The sequence below is a fragment of the Pituophis catenifer genome, unplaced genomic scaffold (assembly GCF_029215685.1).
Source record: "Pituophis catenifer annectens isolate HBS135680 unplaced genomic scaffold, rPitCat1.0.hap2 SCAF_2, whole genome shotgun sequence".
NCBI classification, from domain to species: domain Eukaryota; kingdom Metazoa; phylum Chordata; class Lepidosauria; order Squamata; family Colubridae; genus Pituophis; species Pituophis catenifer.
Genome location: NW_027256882.1, coordinates 38,920,625 through 38,943,385, shown reverse-complemented (window position 1 = coordinate 38,943,385; position 22,761 = coordinate 38,920,625). Strand labels below are relative to the sequence as shown.

Genomic DNA, 22,761 nt, shown 5'->3' with positions numbered 1-22,761 from the left:
AAACTCTTTAAAACAGAGGGCGGAAAGAATCACCCATTGAAACGTAACACAAAAGCGGACGAGATCTCGTGGCGTATTACTGTAATGCGGAGGACGCACGATGCTGTTTTTTGTTTTTTTTATCATTTCTCGCCCATTAGACAAGCCTTCCAACGCCCCTTCCCATTTTATCACCGCCACAAAAAGAAAAGGGAGGAAAAAATCGCATTTTTCTCCCCGACTCCCTCCTGTCACCGACCACACCCCAACTCTGCCTTCTCCCCCCTCCCTTTTTTTACCACGTGGCTCCTTCGGGCCCCCCCTCCGCCCTATCAGCGCGCGCTCCTGATCCCTTTCGACCAATCAGAGCGCGAGCCGACCGCCAGTTTATAAAAGCTTTGTCTGGTTCTCCGCAGGCTACCTTCCTTAGAACGTTTCGCTGTTGCCGCCGCGTTCGGAGAAGAGAACCTTGAGCTCCGCAACGTTCTATAATATACTTAAAGGAGCAGCGGCGTCCGGCTAGCGCAATCTTTTTTATATATATATATTAACACCAGAAGTGCGGGCGAGGCACTAAGAAGCAAAATGAGGGAAATCGTACACATTCAAGCTGGGCAATGTGGTAACCAGATCGGAGCAAAGGTGAGGATGGCAATTTTTCTCTCTTTCCTCCCCCCCCCCACCCCAGTCCACGCGGGTTCCAGCGTTAAACTTTATAATATAGCCAAGATGAAAAACAGCGGGAGGTGGAACGGCTCGGTTTAAACGCTTTGCCATGCTGCTCCTTCTCATCCATTGCCACGGTGGCAAAACGGAAGTGCTCCCGCGGCGAGAAGCACGTGGCTGCGTTAAATTTTGAAATTTATAAGGGCTGCGGGGCAAACCTTTTGTTCGATCGCCGTTGCAAAAAAAAAAAAAAAAAAAAACCAAACAAACCCGGTGTGATCGCTATCAAACCCGGTTACAGCGGTGCTTTCCTTTTTATATATATATCTAATAAATATATACACATATAAATATATGTACCGTATATAAAGGGATCGCCTCTAGATTAACGCCATTATCCGAGGAGAAAAGATGGGGACAAGAGGCTCCCCCTTATCTTCTCCCCCCCCCCGCTAAAACCATCTTAACTTAATTTTCCTTCTAAAGCGAGGGGCCCTTGCCTTTGTTCGTCCTTCCCTTTTAATCCTGTGATTTAGAAATGAATGGGATTAGAAGATCCTTAATGGCAGAGGACTGTCCGTGGACACCACTCTAGTCGGGGGGAGGGGAGGGGAGGGGGGCGGAGGAGAGGGGGAGTCAAATGCCCGCCAGATATAATCCGCCGTAGGCTGTAAATTCTAGCGCCAAAGCGGCCGAGGAAAGGAAGTGCAATTTCGAAAGAGATCCGAATCGAGTGACAAAACGAGAACAAAAGCGCCGAGATGGGAAGGGCGGCTGTGTGTGCGCGTGTGTAGCCGACATATATATATATATATATATATATATATATATAGAGAGAGAGAGAGAGAGAGAGAGAGAGAGAGAGAGAGAGAGAGAGAGCTGGGTCAAGTGGGCTTGAAATTGAACTCAACCGGAGGAAGAAAAAAAAAGACGGGAGGATTCGAACACAGGGTTCGAAACCCCCCGTCCCCGTCTAAATCCAACGACGCCGTATCGGTTTTGTGTGTGTGTGTGTGTGTGTGTGTGTGTGTGTGTGTGTGTGTTTTGCGACTAGCGAATCCCGGTTTCTTCTGAACCGATTTAAATTCCTTGGGATCGACTGTGTCCACGCGGTCGATCCCTCCTTTTTTTAATCCGAGCCCCACCCCGCTTTCCTGATCCGTTAGAGATGGGATCGAGGCAAAAGGAGAGAAGGATCCAAAAGGGGCTTTCGGCCAAGAGGCGCGGCTCACCGATTTAGGAGACTAAATTGAATCCCTTTCCGTAGTAAAGCACGGTTGGGGGTTGCAAGGCGTGTAAACCAAACTCCGGGTAGGTTTACTCGGGAGTAAATCCCACGAAGCGCTCTTCCCGTTTTAAAATTTAGCCCCTCCCCTCCGGATATGTTTTGAAAGAGGTGTAAATGCCTTGAAACGCGTTTAAAAAGCAAATCCTTTTATTTCCGTAAATAAAACTTCCAAAATCTCCACAAACGGAATTCAGTTTGAATATTTTCTCCCACCAAGACCCCGTTTTTGTTAGGATTTAATAAAACAGCATTTAAATTAGGGGGAAATCCTCCCCCCCCTTTTTTTTTAATTTAGGAAAGGTCCTAAATTTATTTATTTATATTTAATATATTTATTTAGGAGTGTTTAGAGGCTCCGTGGCTTCTACGTCCCTATTTGACATTTAGATCCCGGCTTGAAATTAAATCCTCCTTAACGCCATCCCGCACCAAACCGCGGGAGCTGCACCTCTTTAGTATAATAACCTCGGATTAAGCCAGGAGAAAGAAAAGAAAAGAAAAAAAAAACCGCGGCCTCCAGTAATTTTGTTGCAACCCCGAGGCCTGAAAATGTTACAAAAGGGGGGGAAAAGGTTGCTTTGGAAAGGGAAATCCTAGTGTAAAAAAAAAAAAAAAACTTGTAACGAGTTTTCAGACCTCTTGGGCTTCTTTCCCTCGTCCCTTATAGGCAAACATGCTTGAGAGGGTGTTTGTGGGTGTGGATGATGGGAGCTGGAGTCGACAGTATTGGTGGGGGCGCCAAGTTGAGGGAAAGCTTGGCTTGCAAAGCTCGATCAGTACAATAGTTTTTTTTTTTTTTAAATCGACTTCCTCTACTGCAGAACGGATGCCATTACTGGCGCCAAATCTTCCTTCCCCCACCATTTTTTTTTAAAAAACCCGCCCACCATTTCAAGCCGTCTTTGTCTGCAGTCGGGGAAGCACATGGCCGCCGGGCGCGCTCGCGTCTCTCTCTTTCTCTCCCTTTCACTCTTTCCCTCCTTTCTTCCTTCCTTCCTTCCCTCCCTCCATCCTCTTCCTGTCTATCTGGCCCAGCTCTCCTTCCAACCCCAATGGTCGCGTTTCTGCCCGGCTGCAGCAGCAGCTGCACACACGGGGTTTTGTGGGCGCGTGTAATGGCCGCTGTAATGGCCGGGTGGGTCTCTCAAAGCAGGGAAAAAAAGGGGTGGGTGGGAGAGAAACAACGCCCCGGTGGGGGGCGGAGATGGCACCAAGGCGTTTTTCTAGCAGCAGTGTGGTTGAAGTGGAGATTTCGCAGGGAAACTGTTAAATTTTACATAGCAGATCGGTCTTTTTATTCAGCACACATTTTAACTTTTTTATGGGGTTCACGTGCAGTAAATCCCGATTATAGGAAAAAAGCCTTCCACAAAGCTGTTGACATCGTCCCAGTTGCTCTCTCCCTTGAATTAGCCTGTAGAAAGGAATAAAATAAAAACCTTGAGTTGCATTTCAGTTTAGCAGGCTTTAAAAAAGACTGGGAGATCAGAACTAGAGACAATGGCAGATAGTCAGTGCCCACCCATCTCCCAGCGTAGATGCCCTCCATCTTTCTGTGGGACACTCAAACGGGATGAACCATCAAAGGGCTTCTGAAAGCAGCATAAAAACTTTAAAAAAAAAAAAGAACGACCTTTTTAAAAAAATCCTTGCTTTCTTAAATCTCTCTGGATGTGTGAGAAATTCTGATTGCCTGCCTCAGCCAGGGGTTGGACTCCAAACCTCCAAGATCCCTTCCAACTGCTCTACATCCATGTTGAAAAGGCAGAAAGGATGCCCAGCCAGGCCTTCAGAGAAAAAAGCCTTTTTGAGAAGGTCAAACTTTTTAACAGTTGTGTGTTCCTACACTTCAGAAGCTTCTTGGTTATGCTCTACTCCACATCCTCAGTGAAACTGGGTTTTTGCCACATGTTAAGCCCACCCCCCTTAACATTGGGACATTGTACCAAGCAGACAATGGGGTATATCCATTGTGATGGTAGTCAGTTTTTTCTCCATTGTGCTACTTGCATCCAAAGACTGGAGAGGAATATTCACCTGTATCCTTAGGGCAGGAGCTAAAATTGGCTTTCCTATCTTGGAGATTGTCCCCTGACCTAGATCATGCTATAATTTTAGACATTATGGAATAGGGGATTGCCAGTGGATTTAGGAGTAGTAAAAATAATCCAGCACCTGCACTTGTGTTTGTGGTAAACGATAGCGATGCAATGAGAAAGCAGAATCCTACAGTGTGTAGAATTGGCTTCTGGACCTATATGCTTTGTTCTCTTTCTGGTACACTCTCTTCTGTGGTGCATTTGATGTTGGGGGGGGGGGAGCAAAATCAAGATCATTATTCATTTTCCAAAATGCTGCATTGTTCCTAGAAGGCTGTTGTAAGCTTTTAAGACGGTATTCCGGGATCCATCGGTACTAATCCAGTGTCTGCTCCTTCCCAGCTGCCCCACCCTGATCACCTCTACATGACCTATGTTGCGGTATACGCATCCACTTCGGCATGCGTGAGGGTGTGTCTGCAGCTTTTTGCTGGCACCTGATGAATTAAAAGCAGACTAACTGAGCTGCAGGCTTTCTCAATTAGATAAAGAGCAGCAGCATTTTTGAAAGAAAAGAAAGAAAAAAAAAGAATCCCCACTCATGATACTTTAGAACAATATCTTCCCACTGGAACGCTAGAATTCCTACCTTTGGAATCCATGCACATTCCAATGGTTTGCATTGGCTTTTTTGGACCACTGCATGCAGTCTCCCCCGATTAGATCTGCAGTCAGGGTGGGGCTAGACCCAATTCCCCACCTTCCTCCCCACTAGTGTATTTAAAAATTTATGTATCTGCAATGCCTTGGGTGTGTTTGGCCAGCAAGTAAGGAGAGCCTGGGAGCCAAGGTTTTTTCCCCCCCCCTTCAAATACTGCCTGTAAAAACATCTGAAATTGAAGACAAAGTGATTTATATTGGGAAGAATATTGTGGGAAGAACAAGCCCATTGGAAGCAATCATCTCTTAGGCACAGATTACAACAATTTTGTTCTGTGCTTTGTCAGCAGTCTTTGCCCACAAACTACGAAGGAACTTTACTTATCTGTGGGTTATGTCTCTTGCGTTTCTTATAAAAATGATACCATTATTATCTGTCGGGGGAGGGAGGAGAGAATATATCCCTATGAAGGCAAAATTGTGCTTCTAAAACTACAACACACAATTCTTCCTAATTGAAGCTCATATAACTGAATGAGGATTTTTAAAATCGGTATACAACCAATAGAAACTTTTTTAAAAAAAATTATTAATTGAACACAAACAATCTTTATAAAAAGTTATATAGAAATTGGGGAGGGGGGAAAAACCTAACAGAAAACTACAAAAAGAAAGAAATGCCTACAGGGCATATATTCATACATAAATATACATGAGCAAAATGTTATAAGCATTACAATGAATGAAAGCTATATTTCATTATAATCCTTAATATGTATATATATGTAAATGCAGCCAGTGGGCCACACCCCCTCATTCATTGCTCCTGCCAGTGACAGGCTTATGCTAGAAGCTGGATAACTATAAATGGGCTATTGATTCAGCTACCCACAAGGAAGACATTTGAAGCCAAGTCTGCTTCTTGGAAGTATCTACTCTGTTCTTCCCACATCGCTATGAAAAGAGCACATTCCTTTTTGATGCTTTGGGGAACACCATTTATCATGTTTGACTCTGAGCTTTCTTTCTCCACTGCTTTGGAAGTTACTAGACCAAAGAAAATCTGAGAAGAACATGGGTAAGAGTCATGATTACCTTTGGCTGCTCCCAACTTTACATTTTCCTAGTTCTGGGGGCTATAGGGTGAGATTAGCTTATTGCAACAGAAGGCAAGACAAGAAACAATGGATGGAAATGAATCAAGGAGGGAAGCAACCTAGAACTCGGGAGAAATTTCCTAACAGTGAGAACAATTAACCAGTGGAACAACTGGCCTCCAGAAGTGGGTGCTCCATCACTGGAAGCTTTTAAAAAGAGATTGGACTGCCACTTGTCTGGAATAGTATAGGGTCTCCTGCTTCAACAGGAGGTTGGACTAGAAGACCTCCAAGGTCCCTTCCAACTCTGATATTCTGTTAACTTATTTGACTTGCCAAGCTCCAAATGGGATTTTGAACCTGAAGGAGAAGTGGCCACCTAAATGCTCCCCTTTATTCAGGACTACTAGGAACTGAACTTAGAGTGGTATTTCATTTCCTTGCAAAGAACTGGAAACTAGGAAAACAAGGGGGGGTGTTATTCATAGGCTTCTGAGCGTCTTGAACTTTTTAAAAAATTGGTGGGAGGTTATGAAGAGCCAGTGTGAAGTTGAAATAAATAATTTAAGTTAAATGCTGGGCTAGAAATGGGGACATCCAGGTTTCCAGTATGAAAGATAGTCCAGTCATTCACCCTTGGCAGTCTTTAGTTTTTCAAGAAATTGAAAAGACATTTACATCCTAACCCAAATTGGTGGATTTCAATGGAAATCATCAATGGAAAGATTCTGGAGTGAATTGATTTGGCCTGGTGGTACTAGTAATCAGTGTTTCTCAGACTTGGCACCTTTAAGACATGTAGACTTCAACTCCCAGAATTCCCCAGCCCGGGAATTGAAATCCACACATCTCAAAAGAGGTTCAAGGTTGATAAACACTAGTAGCAGTGAGGATAATTATGACGATAATGGTCACAATGAAAAACTTCTTATTCATTTTAAAATGTTCACAATGGATCCTGACGATACCTCTTTAAAGCAATGGTGGGGATACTGTGGGTATTTCCTAATGATACAGGATGGCAAATCTGAAAATGTTCCTTTTTTAGTCTCTACACAATAATGTAAACTGGAGTGGGAAGATGTAGGATTTACAGTAAAAGAAAACTTTGGCAGAGAATGTTAATGATAAGCCTGTAACCTAAAACCCTGATGTCAGCACTTCAACCTGCATTTACTCTAGTGCTGACATAAGGAGAAGAGGGGGCAGCTGGCAAGAGGACGCTTGACATTTCACATACTTATTTTCTTTGAAGATAATATCCCCTAGGAGATGAGAGGGAGGGATGACATTCCTGGGAGCTTAAGTAGTAGATATGGGGAGAGTGATTTGGAAGAAGGCCAATGAGACGCAGAGATTTGGGGAACAGAAAGGGAGGGTTTGGGGTCAGGAAGTCAGAGTTGGCTACGCCACAATCGGGGGCAGATTGTCATGCTTAATAAAATGAAAGATTTCTTCAAAGACTATCTGTTTGGAAATGCAATTTATTTTATTTGAGACGATATCGAAACCTGACATCTGAATGTTAAGGATATGCAGAATTCATTGATCCAAGATAGGAACGTTCTGGACCTGCAGTTTTTGTCCAGACTTCTTCCTGAACTGTACCATTTTGGGACCAGATAAGGAGTTTCTGACAGTAAATGATTCCCGGTTGGGAGCGTCTACTTCTGAAAACCATCAAAATGCACCTGCAACAGACTGTGTTTTTTATTTTAATTTTGATTTATATGCCGCCCTTCTCCGGAGACTCAGGGTGGCTTACAATGCGTTAAGCAATAGCCTTCATACTTTTGTATATTTATACAAAGTCAGCTTATTGCCCCCACAAACTGGGTCCTCAATTTACCTACCTTAGAAAGGATGGAAGGCTGAGTCAACCTTGAGCCTGGTGAGGTTCGAACTTACAGTAATTGCAGACAGCTGGTGTTAATCACAATGCTTTTAGTCTGCTGAGCTACCAGGCCCGTTTTGAAGGTAAAAAAAAATATTTCTAACTTCTCTGGTACATTCTTAACTTGGATCCATGAATGTTGCACTTCCGTACTAAATACTGTCTTGAATTGCTGTCCGCGTAGTAGCCACAGTCAACCCCATCACTAGCCTTATTCACCACATTGTAACTGTCTCGATTGTCTGCTCCCATAGCAACACTGTCAATGAAAGAAAGTTATTGTGCCAGGCTGTACGGTGCCTTAGATTGGATTCCAAAATGGTGTTTTTGGAATAAGGGGAGTGGGCTATGAGTCTAGCTCCTTTGTGCAGCTCTTTAAAGCAGCTGTATCCATGTCCAGAAGTGATCGCAAAGGCTGTCATGCATAATCCCAGGGAAATGTGAGGCTGTTTTAAAAGAATTACTAATGGATGCAGCACACACATTTTCCAAATTTCCAGGTAAGTGCTAGGTTTTGCAAAGAGGAGCATTTCACGTTATTCCAAGCTCTCTGTTTTGAGATGTAAAGTCTGCTTGAAGAGTATATACTGTAATGACGGTTCGCAGTTAAGAATTCCTCAGAAAAAGTGCTTTATGGCCCATAATGCACTTCCAGTCTTCCGGAAATGTCACATACCCCTGGCAATCCAACTTTTGTGACCTGTCACATACAGTCAATGGAGAAGCCAGATTTACTTAACCGTGTTACAATTTCTGTGATTCACTTAACATGGCAAGAAATGTTAAGTGGGACAAAACTCACTTAACAAGTGTCATGTTTAGCAGCTGAAATTTTGGGATCAATTATGGTCTTAAATCGAGGTCTACATGTACTCTTCTCTCATACCTCTTAAATTACCATTCTAAAACACTTTATACTTTGGATCCCCACATTTTAACGTCATAGAAAAAGACAATTTTCTGATCATTTGTCCTGACTAGATGGCTCAGAGGCTAAGACACTGAGTTTGTCAATTAGAAAGGTTTGGCGGTTTGAAACCCTAGTATAGGTCTCCTGTGTGAGAAGGGGGTTGGACTAGATGACCTCCAAGGTCCCTTCCAACTCTGTTACATGTTACAATTCGACCTTTGTCACAGTCCCCCCTTTGCCTGAGAGGACTTGGGAACCTCTAAGATGAAGTTTTCTGGGTCCAAATAATTATTGGAAGAACACATGAAAATTAACTTATAATTCACACAAGATAACTGAATTCTCCTAGGAATAATTGTCTACACACATTGGTAATTTATGTTAACTATTAACCAACATGACATTACTCTAGAGATGACGTATGCGTAATGCGAGTTTCAAGAATTTGGAAGACCCATGCAAAGAAAAGAATAGTTGATTGGATTGTCTCTTGCCTGTATTGTCTCAAAAATCTAACCTTACCTGGGGTTGGAATATTATTGGGGCTAGACTTAGTGAATTCATAGATAATAAACCTAATAAATTCCTGGCCTGTTAAGTAGATTAGAAAGTTGGGGGGAAAAAAACCTCAAATAATATACCGCTCCATAGTGCTTTTACAGCCCTCTCTAAGGTTTATAGAGTCAGTATATTGCCTCTAACAATCAAGAGTCCTCATTTTACTGACCTTGGAAGGATGGAAGCCTGAGTTAACCTAGAGCTAGTCAGAATCGAACTGCTGGCAGTGGGCAGAGTTAGCCTTCAATACTGCATTCTAACCACTGCGCCACTATGGCTCTTGAAGTGAGTGGCACCTAATTTTATGAAATTGTGGTATGGTCATTTTTTTAAAAAAAAAAATCATATGGTTGTTAAGCAAATCCTGCTTCCTCCATTGTCTTGGCTTGTCAGAAATCCTGGGAAAAGTCACAAGTGACCTCAGGATGTTACAACCACCATAAATATATTGGCAAGTGCCTGAATTTTGATTACGTAACTGTAGTGGTCATAAGTGCGAGAACCAGTTTTAAGTCACTTTTCTCAGTGCTGTCATAACAGCTCCTAAATAAATGGTCATAAGTCAAGGACTGATTGTAAAAAAATTCTATATTGTCAGCCACAAAATTACATGGGCATATTCATGAAATGGCCAAGAGTCAACTTACATTGAAGGAGACTTTATCTTTTATTCTTTAAAAACTTTGTGGGATAGCTTGGTTTTATTAATCCTTACATTTAGAGAGAAGGAAGACAGGTGCCATCTCCTTAAGAGGGAGCTGGACTGGGTTAGAGCTGCATTTGTATGAATCTCTTCTTACATTTTCCTGAATAGATAGATTAGTGCAGCTTTTATACCAGTCTGTCATTTGGGGATTGACAAATTTCCTGAATTTGGGGAATTGAAAGTCTCATTTATCTGAAAAAAACATTGGGTTGGGGATCTCTAAAGGAGGATTTTTGATTATGAGACTTCTAAGAATTTGTGGGAAGGAACACATTGGATTTGCTTGTGGCCTTTTAATAGAATTTTCCGCTTTTACTTCTTCATTGATTTGCTTACTGACCCCTTCTGTACAATCTGTAGTTCAAAGGTTTCTGGATTTGCTTAAATACTTCCTCCTTTTACTGTTTGGCTTCATGGATGAAGTGATTTCAGAGAAGGACACAGCAATTTATTTGAGGAAGAGGAATTTCTGCCCAGAGAGCAAGGCATATCTTGAGAGCATTATAGTGCCGATAAATCTTTCTGCTGGGGCCTACATGTTTCCTCCTCCCAGCTAGTTCTGCATTTTATGCTCTGGATTCTTTTAATGAAAATTAATTGGTTGTCAACCAAGTGTTTCTGGCAGCTTTATTTTCAAAAAGATTTTGGTATATCACACCATCCCAAGGGACATTTATAGAAAATAAAAATGTTGGATGGAAACAGTACAGTGCAAACATTATGTGTCTGTCTGTCCAGAAATGCAAAAAAAGTGAAGAATATCTCCAAAGGGTTCTGGGGAACAAATTCACCTGTTTGCCTTCTGATAAATGGGTGTTTTGGGACAAAGATGCTTGCTATGGCAGCCATTTTGTGAATAGACACAACCATGGCAGGCATTTTGAGAAAGTATTGGATCAACGTGGTCTGAACATTCCAAATTGTCTACAAACCCTAAGACAGGACTCCAACGTTGGCAATTTTAAGGCTTGTGGACTTCAACTCCCAGAAGTCATCAGCCAGCCATTTTAAAATCCAGAAGTCTTAAAGTTGCCAAGGTTGGAGTCCCCTGCCTTAAAACGGGTGTCAAACTTGCATCGTCATGTGATGTATCGTGACTTTTCCCCCTTCCACTAAAAAGTAGGTGGGCGTGGCCAACGTTTGACGCATCCGGCCTGCAGGCTGCGAGTTTGACACTCCTATCCTAAGAGGTTTTGTGCCCCTTTGTATGCTCTTATAAGGAGGAACTTTGCATATATTAAGAGTGGAGAAAGTAGGTTGGAGTCTGAAGACATGCTATGAACTAGTATGGAAGCCTTCAAGCTTAGGCTGGTCTCCTGGACCGATGGATTTTTCTGTACACTTAGAAGACACCAGACTTGGGAAGGTCCCCATAGCATTGTCTGAAATTCGTATCTTTTTTTGAAAAGATTGTCTGGGCAGGTACTTCATTAAGGAGCTAGATTTTGCACAGGTCAATAATTACAGGCTAAAACATGTTAGCCATGTTGTTTTGCAAGGTTAAGTTAAAGTTTGCACGAACCTTGTAAGACTGTTTTGACATCTCGAGAGACAGGACATTCCACTGGACATTATTAAGCAAGTTTTGCCTTTCAGATGCTGCAGGATGATTCTTTGCCCTTTCAGATGCAAGAAGCAAAAACAATCCCTCCAGAAAGTGTGTCTTTCCTTCCAAGTCTTTGTAAAATGTTCCTTCGAGGGACATAAGGGCAGGGATGAATGGAGGCTGTTCATGGGGCCCAGTGTCTTTTAAATCAACCATTACTAGTTTTAGAAAAATGCTTGGAATGTTTCTTTTCCTCACCACTGGCTCCCTTGGCCAAGAAATGGAGATAAGCACCATGCTCTAGAGACAGTCGGACACAACTGGACAAATGATGAACAGCAACTTTTTCCTTTTGGATCCAATTGCTTTAGTGTTACCTAAAAGAAAATTTAGAAGTGAGGGAATCTGGGCTTTACACTTAAGCGGACACTAGGTAATACCATCTAATCATAGTTGGGTAGTGACACATCTACAAGAAAACAACCAAGCTTGAGGAGCATCAAGGACCCCACAACCAGCGTGGCTGATTGTTTAGCTAATATGTCATTGCCAACTCTTGCTCTACACTCCCTACTTTGCCCCAGTAGAGCCAGCTTAGATGAGGTGACTCATCTTTAAATAGATAGGACAGGACACTTAGGAGAAGTATGAGACAGTCCTTAATAATCCATGAGTTAATCTATGGATACAATATAGGAAATAGCACACAAATACAGATACGTTACACTTTAATGCAAATGAGTTGCAAATAACCTGCAATTTCATTGTGGGATTGGAAAACAGTCCAATGCTTAGAAGATGCTTCTGTATTGTTAGCATTTTTGTCAGCTACACACCCATCTTTGCCATTGATGTTGAATTGTTGCAGAATTAGATTCTCCCCACGCTCTTCGGGGGAATTGGAACATCAAGACTATTTTCTCTTCATGCTATAATTATAATTTCCAGCCAATAGAGAGGCACTAAATTGGAAATGGGTATTTTTAGTTCTTTAATTATCCCCTATTCTATCAAAGCAGGCATACAGATGTATGATAAATTCCAAGTCTGTAATTTCCAGAGGTTGTCTCTTAAAGAGAAGCTTCTTAAATAGAAGCGGCATATAAATTGAACTAATTAAATTAAATCAAATTAAATTCTGGCTGTTGGCCTGTTTCAGTCTCATAAGATGCCTCATCACTCTGCTCTTTCTTTCTCTTGCTGTGGACCTTGGGTATTTGGGTTAATCAAAACATTAACAATGCCTTGCAGAGAATTTATCTCCGGAGATACAGATAAAAGCCGTCTATGGAATAAAAGCTGGTAAGCTAATGAGAACCATCTCTCTTCCCAATCTCCAAAGAGAGGAGGTATTTAAAGGGCATGTTTCCTGCCAGGTTAAGAAATGTGTTTATTGTGGGTTTAATGCGCACAAGTAGACTGGCGTGGGGAATGACTCTTAAGCCAAAATGTGATTTATTTGGGGTTAGCGTTAGATAAATGCTGTCATTTAAAAAAAAAAATAATAGTGGGCATCTAGCAAAAAAAAAAAAAAATCTCTATGGCCCAAAGGAAGGACACTTCCTTGTTCTCTACCTGGTAGTCCTTGACTTACGACCACCATGGAACCCCAATATTTCTGCTGTTAAGCGAGACATTTGTTAAAGTGAACTTTGCCCCATTTTACAATCTTCCTTGCCACAGTTAAGTGAATCTGGCTTTTCCATTGACTTTGTCAGAAGGTCTCAAAAGGGCATCACATGACACAGGGACTCTGTAACCGTCATAAATATGAGTCAGTTGCCAAGCATCTGAATTTTGATCATGTGACCATGGGGATGCTGCAATGGTCATAAGTGTAAAAGTGTCAGTTACTTTTCAGTGCTGTTGTAACTTTGGTCACTAAACGAACGATTGTAAGTCGAGGATTACCTGTTATATGGATTCATTCATGTAATCTTTCTAACTTTAGCATATCATGGTACATGTTAAGCCAGGTTTATTAAAAACTGGAGCTGGGCTTGCACGACATACGAAGCCAAACATAACGTTAAATTAATAACTAACTGCATTAAACTAATAATAACTAGCTGGCTTGTAACACGTCTTCCTAAGAAACATACCACCCATTATGATGGACCGTTAGCCAATTTAGTTTTATTGCTGTAGTTGGGTTAATTGACTGAAATATTATATGTGAGTGTTGGTGAATATTCGAAGGTTTGGGATTTATTTTACTAAGCGGTGAAACCGATTAGTAAATCAAACCTGTTTGAGCCGAGGCTGTGGAAAAAGGACAGAAAGAGTGAGAATCCTGGACTGTTGAGCAGAGCTTATACAATCTTAAAACCTTCCTTAGAAATGCCCATACAGTTTCTGAAGGGAGAAGATTACACTCGATGGGCAATCTGCCCTAAGAGACCATCCCTTCTCTGAAATATGTCATCTCTTAGGATTGTTCTAAGGCTGGTATTCCCCAGCCTGACGTCCACGAAGATCTTCTCCATCATAACCAAAAAATAGAGTATAGGCATTAGCATTCATTTAATGCCCCTGGGTAGTGGGATGAAATGCTGAGCTCAATCCTTGCTTGCTACCCACCCTTTCTAGGAATTTCCGCCAAAACTTGGCAGTGAATTGTACGCCCCTGTCCGATATTATTTGCTGAGGAATGCCATGCAGCCTATATACATGTATAATAAATAATTTCGCCAGTCTCCTAGCTGATGGTAGGCCGGGGCAGGCGATGAAATGTGCCTGCTTAGAGAAGAGTTATTAGGGCACCCTCCAGAGATAAGATGTCTATAGCTCCTAAGACTCATGACCTCTCCCCCAAGAAAGGGGATGGGGCGAGGCTAAGATTAAAATGGATGAAGATGTGGTTCAAAACACTAGAAGCGCCAATTTGTATTGTTTTGTGATGGATCACCATATAAATGGCAGCCATTTTGTGAAGGCAACTTATTTTCTGCCCTCAGAATCGCACATTTTTCCTTTCTAGCATCAGCCAAAGGCTGGGGCCTCTTCCAAGTCTGCCTTCTGGGTACTTGGAGCTAAATCAGCTTTGAATCCTCCTGAATCCTGTTGTAAGCTGAGATGCAAACTATTGAGAAATTCTGCCCAGAATACCTCCTTAAGATTGAAGGCATTATTTTTTTTTCCAGTGAAAACAACGCAGAACAAACGGAATCAATGAAAACAAGCTGTAAGCTAATTTAGGGAAGTCTTTTTGCTAATGACAAAGCACCCTGCAGAAAAGGGCAGTCTTCAAGACATTCTTAAGGACCTCAGCTCATATACTTCATAGGAGATAGTGATAAGAGACCATTTCAAACTGAAGGTTTGGTCCTGCTTAGGAATTCTGGCAGGTCCATCAGATCTTCTAGTACTGGGATCTCCAACCTTGGCAACTTTAAGACTTATGGAGTCTTAAGAATTAAGAATTCTGGGAGTTGAAGTCCACAAGTCTTAAAGTTGCCAAGGTTGGAGACCCCTTTTCTAGGAGGTGGAAGAAGCCCTCTGATGAATAAGCAAGGAAAAGTTGTTTTCTAAAGAGGGGATGTTGGGAGATGTAGTCCGCACCTGTAAAATGGATTGGGGGGGGGGAGAGAGAGAAAGCTAACAGACATGATTACACTGCAGCTAAGAGCTACTTTATGAAGCCTGGCCTTCAGGAGAACAAAGCAGAGCTTGTATGTCTGTTGCAGCTGCTTAGTCAACTCCTCTGTCCTTTGAGAGGGAAGTTTTGTTGCTGCTTTAAAAAAGGGGGGGACTGTGATTAATGTGAAGATCATTGGTGCCTTAGGATGGTTGGGCCTTTTGAAATTGGCATAAATCCTTCTCACTTGCATTCATGTTGTTTTCCCCCATAATGGCATGTCCAAGCCTGGATGGGAGTGGAGCCCTGAAGTCTGCCCAGATTCCAGCTTGGAACTGTAAAGGGATAGCAATGAATTCTAACCATATCTTGAATTCACTCATCTTGCCTTTGAGGACGGAGAGCTTCAGGCTCAAAGGTGCTGCAGCCAATTAGGTCTATGCAAAAATACATGATTTGGTTCAGTGTCAGTGCCAGAGATTCTTGTATTTTCTCCCACCCTATCCTCTAAGAAGACCTCTCTTGGGGGTTCTTTGATGGTCTGTTGTTCTCCAGATGGTTTATCATCCTCAGAATTCCTTACCAATAGCACTGTGCTGACTAGAGATCCCATCCCAGCTGGGCACCAGATTAGGGAAGAGGGGGGTAGTTTCTAATTAGGGTAGAGATTTTGTGGACTTTGTTCCTTCTTTCATACTGGAGATAGATATCAAGCATTTAAAGGGGGTCTTCCGAATAGAAAACATGTATGGCATCTCTTCACAGCTTCCTTACTCTGTGTCCAAAATGTTTGGGCCCTGTATAGAACTAAGCAGCTCATAAATTGGCTAGTAGCACAGGATGTATAAAATGTTGAGAGGTTCTCTAAGATAATGACATTTCTGTGGAGAAACCCATCAGCCTCAGCCGGTGTTGCTGTGGGGGAGGTATATGGGGAGTTGTAGTCTACCGCAGAAGAGACTACCAAGTTTGGGGAAAACTTGGGACTTTTTAAGGGTGTGTCTCTCAGTGTTGGGCAGATTAATTTCTTGACAGATTGTTCTAAGAATGTATGTCTCTTAGTCTAAGAATGGAAAATTGGCATATAACCTGGAAAGGGAGGGGAAAAAAATCATACTTCCTTTTGTAAATAAGTTGGAATGTGCTGCTGGATATACAGCTTCCCCCTGCCCCCATCCTAACCCAAATCTTTCTCTTTTTATTTATCTTTGGAAGTTCTGGGAAGTGATCAGTGATGAACATGGAATCGACCCAACTGGAACCTACCATGGTGACAGTGATCTACAACTGGATCGCATCAGTGTTTACTACAATGAGGCCACTGGTAAGCCTTCCTCTCCTTCTCTTCTTCCTCGTCCCTCACTGTATTGGCATTATTTGATCCAAATGTTTTCCAACAAATAAATATGAACCCTTGTGGAGTTTCCTCATTGTTTCCTCTAGAATCCTTCCTTCTATTATGTCCTTGTATATTAAAATTGAATATCAGAGGAATGTAGAAATAAGTATATGGGCAGGAAGTTATAGTCTGAGCTTGCTAAGAATTTCAATATTCGTTTCATGAACTTAAAAGTAAGCTTCTAAGAGTTAAAAGGGGACTTATGACCCAGATCCAAAACTCGGCTTTCCTGTGGTGACGTGACCACTGCATTTGGCAACACAGCTGCATTTAAGACTTTGCAGCATCTCATAGTCGTGTGGTTGCATTTTATGACAGTTTTGCTGAAAATTTGGTAGTTCCGATTTTTGGCAAAACCACGCCTCCATAGCAAACCCTGGGTTTGCTTAATGACCATGGCATTTGCTTTACGACTGCCCTATTCACTTAACAACTGTTGCAAAAAGTTTGTTAAATTGGGTCCATTATGTGATATAAAACTAGTTGTAGAACCTGTGACCATAATGGGCGGGCTCCATTACGGCTGTAATTTGAGGACTACCTGTATTAAATGAAAAGGCCTGGCTCAGGATTAAATCTCATTTTACCCTACAAAGATAGTCTAATAAATTGGATTGAGAAAGGTGTATGCCAACAAATATTGGAAAGATGACTATTTTGTAATATTTTTAATACCATATGGAAATGCCTCTTTTTTTCTCTCTTCCTCTTTTTTGTACCTCTGATATCCGCTTCTGTGTTCACTTCCTCCCATCCTATATATTGAGGATCTCCAAACTTGGCAACTTTAAAGCTTCTGCACTTCAACTCCCAGAGTTCCTCAGCTAGCCATATTGTGTTGGCTGTGGAATTCTGGGAGTTGAAGTCCACAAAGTTGCCATGTTTGGAGATCCCTGCTATAGATAATGTCTGACATCCTTTAATTCATTGACTGCCTTACCAACGCTCAGCCTCTCCTCTGAAATCTTAACAACTAGGCAAAAGCAAGATGCTTGATAGCTAGAACTCAACTGTAATTTGGTTTTTCATCAGAGGAACCTTAGTTTGCTACTGCAATGGCAATGGACTTTCTGTTACACCTGTTTTTTGTTTCGTTCTCTAGGTGGCAAATATGTCCCTCGTGCCATCTTGGTTGATTTAGAGCCAGGAACTATGGACTCCGTGCGTTCTGGACCTTTTGGACAGATATTTCGACCAGATAACTTTGTTTTTGGTAAGAATCTTACCTCTTTCCCTGCACCCTTTTACTACTTGTAACTACATTTGATGGGGGAAAATATAGGAGGACTAGATTAGGTTTGAACAACCAGCGTCTTTCGTCAAATTGGGAATGTGTCTTGATAATTTATGTTGCTATTGAAGAAGGAAGAGAAGAAGACTTTGCAGAGCATTGACACAATGGGAGGGGCAAGAATAGATAAGTGATTTCAGAGCAAGCTGGAATAGCTATTTCTTCTGGAATGTTCGGTTTTTGCCTTCCAGGTTTTGGATCTCTCTGCTTGTGTGGACTTCAACTCCCAGAATTCCTGAGCTGGCACAAAAAGGATTCTGGGAATTGAAGCCCACCCAATTTTCAGGGGACCATTGCAGTTCACTGATGCCTAAACTGCTGGTGCCCTCCAGATGTGCTAGGACAGGGGTCTCCAACCTAAGCAACTTTTAAGACTTGTGGACTTTCAACTCCCAGAATTCCTCAGTCAGCTTTGGCTTAGAGTGGGTGTCTGTGGCTCCAGATCCACATACGGTTCTTTGGGCTCTCTGCTGTGGCTCCCTATCGTGTGATCCCACCACTGGCTGGCCCCGCCCCTTGCCCTCCCTTCCCAGTCACTCCTCAGCTGGCGTGAGAAGGTAAGAGGAACGGTGGGGGATGGAGAAGCAGCCGGGGCAGAGAAAGAGAGATGTGGGGGAGAGACATAGAGAGATAGAGGAGGGAGAGATGTCGAAAGGATTTTGTGCTTCCCGGTGTTTTTTAACAACTGCTTCTCTGCCCTAATGACCGGCTGGGTAGGCGTGGCTATGGGGTTAATGTTACTGGTGGAAGTGAGTGACATTGAGTTGGCCATGCCCACCCAGGTCTTGTGGCTCCCAGTGTTTTCTTTTCTGTGGGAAACGGGTCCAAATGGCTCTTTGAGTGTTTAAGGTTGCAGACCCCTGGCTTAGAATCTGCAGTGGACGAGTCTGGTATGATAAACCAAACAAAGGTTGCTGTCAGGTTTTGAGGTCGTCTCAAATAAATTGCATTTCAAACAAAGTCTTTGAAGAAAAACTCCTATTTATTAAGCATGACATTCTAAAACCTGACTCCGTTCCCCACTCCCCTGCACTCATTGGCCATCTTCCAAGTCATTCTACCCCTAATCTACCGCTCCAGCTCAAAGGAATTTCCCCCCTCCCATCCCATCTCCTAGGGGATATTATCTCCAGGGAAAATAAGTAGGTAAAAAGTCAAACGTCCCTTTCCAGACGACTCCACTTCTTCTTATGTCAGCACTAGAGTAAATGCAGCTTGAAGTGCTGACAGTTGCATTGTCATCACCCAGAGCCCCTCTAAGAGAAAGATAGGCAGTTAAGAAAAGTTTCAGAAGAAAACAGAACGTTTAATTCAACTACATATGCTAGTTTTGTGGCTGCTCAGGAAATAGTCAGACACAGGAAGGGTTTTGTGGCTCCCGGTGTTTTCTTTCGGAAATGGGTCCAAATGACTCTGAGTGTTTAAGGTTGCCGACCCCTGACCTATACTATTTCAGATAAGTGGCTGTTCATTGTCCTCACTGTTAGGAAGTTTTCTCTTATGAGTGTGAAGAGTTTGAAGGTTCCTTCTATGGTGAGTTTGAAGAATAGTGGTTGCACGTTCAAGAAAATCATCTGTATAAATCTGATGGGAAAAGGCCAGGAAAGTAGAAGTACAGCTAGCAGTCTAAAGGGAAAGGTGGCTTCCTAACCCAATTTAATGATTTTATCTCCCATCTTCTTCTGTACCTTTCAGGCCAGAGTGGAGCTGGTAACAACTGGGCCAAAGGTCATTACACAGAAGGAGCCGAGCTGGTGGATTCAGTCCTAGATGTTGTGAGGAAGGAAGCCGAGAGTTGTGACTGCCTGCAAGGATTCCAGCTGACCCATTCTCTAGGGGGTGGAACCGGTTCTGGAATGGGCACCTTACTGATCAGCAAGATCCGTGAAGAGTACCCTGACCGTATCATGAATACCTTCAGCGTGGTGCCCTCTCCCAAGGTCTCAGATACCGTGGTGGAGCCTTACAATGCTACCCTCTCCGTCCACCAGCTGGTGGAGAACACAGATGAGACCTACTGCATCGACAACGAAGCCCTCTACGACATCTGTTTCCGCACCCTCAAGCTGACCACTCCAACCTACGGGGATCTTAACCACCTGGTCTCTGCCACCATGAGTGGTGTCACGACCTGTCTCCGCTTTCCCGGACAGCTGAACGCCGATCTCCGCAAGCTTGCTGTAAACATGGTTCCGTTCCCTCGGCTCCACTTTTTCATGCCTGGTTTCGCTCCCTTGACCAGCCGTGGCAGCCAACAATACCGGGCTCTAACAGTCCCCGAGTTAACACAGCAAGTTTTCGATGCCAAGAACATGATGGCAGCCTGCGATCCCCGCCATGGACGCTACCTCACGGTGGCCGCCGTCTTCCGAGGCCGTATGTCCATGAAGGAGGTGGACGAGCAGATGCTGAACGTGCAGAACAAGAATAGCAGCTACTTCGTTGAATGGATCCCCAACAACGTCAAGACAGCCGTGTGCGACATCCCTCCCCGTGGCTTGAAAATGGCGGTCACCTTCATCGGCAACAGCACGGCCATCCAGGAGCTCTTCAAGCGCATCTCCGAGCAGTTCACAGCCATGTTCCGCCGTAAAGCTTTCCTGCATTGGTACACAGGCGAGGGCATGGACGAGATGGAGTTCACGGAAGCGGAGAGCAACATGAATGACCTCGTCTCTGAATATCAACAATACCAGGATGCCACGGCTGAGGAAGAGGAGGATTTTGGAGAAGAGGCGGAGGAAGAAGCTTGAGGTTAAAACCTCATGCCCTTTCGACTCCTGTTCAATAAGTCCTCACAAAATAAAAATTTTAAAAAAATTGCATCTCCACCCTCTGTTTCCTTCTCCTTCTTCTCAAAACCTAACCTGTCAGCTCTCTTTTCTCAGACTTTTCTTACAGGGCAGCCTCTAATGATGGTTTAAAGTTGGCTTGGCTTTTATGTGTAGTACATTTTTTCTTTTTTAAGTTGTGGCAGGTACCCAGTAAAATCAGGTCAAGGGAGGCTGTGTGAGACACTGGGAAAAGATATGCAGTTCCTTCCTTGCCTATAATTCTTACTGTATTTATTATTCCCCAACCTTCAATATCTCTTATTGCCAACTTAAGTGAAACTGCAGCTTCAAGGGGTCTCCAGCTATGACAAGGAAGTAAGGCAGTTTGGAGCAGACTTATTTTTAGGGGGAAACCCGATACCTTTAAAATGGAACCACTTCCTTGTTCTGCCAAATGCTCCTTTTCATCTTCCTGGCTTTGCCTTAAAGGCATTCGTCCTTTTGATATCTGTAACGGAAAAATCCTTGCCTGGCCTGGGTTGGATTTGGCTCCTTTTTTCTTTCATCAGTGTTCATATCCCATCTGTCCACCCCACTCGGATTATTCCACTCGGGGTTGACATGTTTCAAATCTCTTGACTAAATCTAAGGATATTTATCACAGCTTCGGGTCTTGCCAAAACTTAAAACAAACAAACAAAAAAACAGCCTAGCCTCAAAGTACTATTTTGCTCCCTAAAGTGGGCATTCGTTCAGACTTTAGCTTTAATCTTAACTCCTAATCTTAGTTGAATTATTAATTGAACATTGCTAACCTCTCTTCTTTTGATTACAATTCCACCCACGTTCCAAAGAAGTGTCCCATTTGCAAATTGTCCTAAACATTTGAGACTTGTCTTAGTAATGAAGGCAGAAAAGCTAAAGGCCTTTCTAAGGGACAGTGTCGGTTTTGGACCATAAAGGTACATGCATGTTTTAAGAATGAATTTTCACATAGGAGGGCATAAGATGCACTAAAAAGGAAGCTCACTTCCACCTCATTCAAATTAGGTGCTTGTAAAAAAAAAGATACATCTCTTGATTGCTGCTCAAAGAAGCAATTCTATTAAATCTGAAGGAGGGAAGGTGCCATGTTAAGTTCTAATGATTTAAATTTGTTTTAGGGAGAGCTGTAGAGATAGATGTGTTGAGGGGTACGTCTGCTCCAAAAGAAATATGAAGGAAGTTCAAATGTTCCAGGATGTGCAAAGGGGCAATGCATGATGGGATGGATCTTTTTACCTATTCAAATATTTGCTTCAGGTTTACTTAATAATACATGACTTGCCATCTTGTTGCAAATGTAGTATGTAAGTGGTAGCAAGCATCAAATATAGGGAGGCCATTTAGTTAGTGTGGCTAAGTGGAAGAGCATAAAGCACATTCGCTCTTTGCCCCCAAATACTAGATGGAGTATTTTTGGCTAGATGGGTTACCCCTAGAAAGATTGCCTTATATCAGTATTTCTCAACTCGGCAACCTCCAAGATGCGTGGACTCTGTCCTGCTTTTCTCTTGCTTGTTGATCCAACTTTTTTCTCACCTGTTCCACTCCTTTGCCTTCTTTGCTTTTTCTTCTAAAAAAAATCCCTGTTCATATTTGAAAAGTCCTGTGAACAAATAAAAGTTTTTGTTAAAAATGTTTTCTTTGCGTTGAGTGAATCTGATCGTTCACCTTGTGGGGAAAGCCTCATTTCATCCATTAAAAAATTTCCTAACTGGTTAGATCTGGAAATCTGATCAGCAAAGACTGACTGGAAAATATATTACCAGCTAAAAAGGTAAAGGTTCCCCTCACACATGTGTGCTAGTCGTTCCTGACTCTAGGGGGCGGTGCTCATCTCTGTTTCAAAGCTGAAGAGCCAGCACTGTCCGAAGACGTCTCCGTGGTCATGTGGCCAGCATGACTAAACGCCAAAGGTGCACGGAACGCTGTTTATCTTCCCACCAAAGGTGGTCCCTATTTTTCTACTTGCATTTTATACGTGCTTTGAACTGCTAGGTTGGCAGAAGCTGGGACAAGTAATGGGAGCTCACCCCGTTAACACGGCACTAGGGATTCGAATCGCTGAACTAGCTGACCTTTCGCTTGACAAGCTCAGCATCTGAGCCACCACGTCCCCACCATGTTACCAGCTACAGAAGTGTAAATTATTTATATGGGAAAATGCCAGAAAGGAGGGAATGCGGTCCTTTTATTACAGAAAAGACCACAGTACTGTCTGTTCTTAGTCACCCACCACTTGGGAGACAATATTGGGAAAAAATTTTTTTTAAACAAAACATAAAAATAATCATCATCCATTACAATCACAGAAAGTATCAATCGGTTACAATTC

At 42.7% G+C, this 22,761-nt stretch overlaps 1 protein-coding gene across 1 annotated transcript; it reads left to right on the top strand.

The window, feature by feature from the left end:
* The first annotated feature begins 415 nt into the window (after positions 1–415).
* Positions 416–22,066, top strand: TUBB (tubulin beta class I). The gene is made up of 4 exons (XM_070936670.1): positions 416–621; positions 16,136–16,244; positions 17,422–17,532; positions 19,306–22,066. The coding sequence occupies exons 1-4, from the start codon at positions 565–567 to the stop codon at positions 20,361–20,363; spliced, it is 1,335 nt and encodes a 444-aa protein (XP_070792771.1). The 5' UTR covers positions 416–564; the 3' UTR covers positions 20,364–22,066.
* The last annotated feature ends 695 nt before the right edge of the window (positions 22,067–22,761 follow it).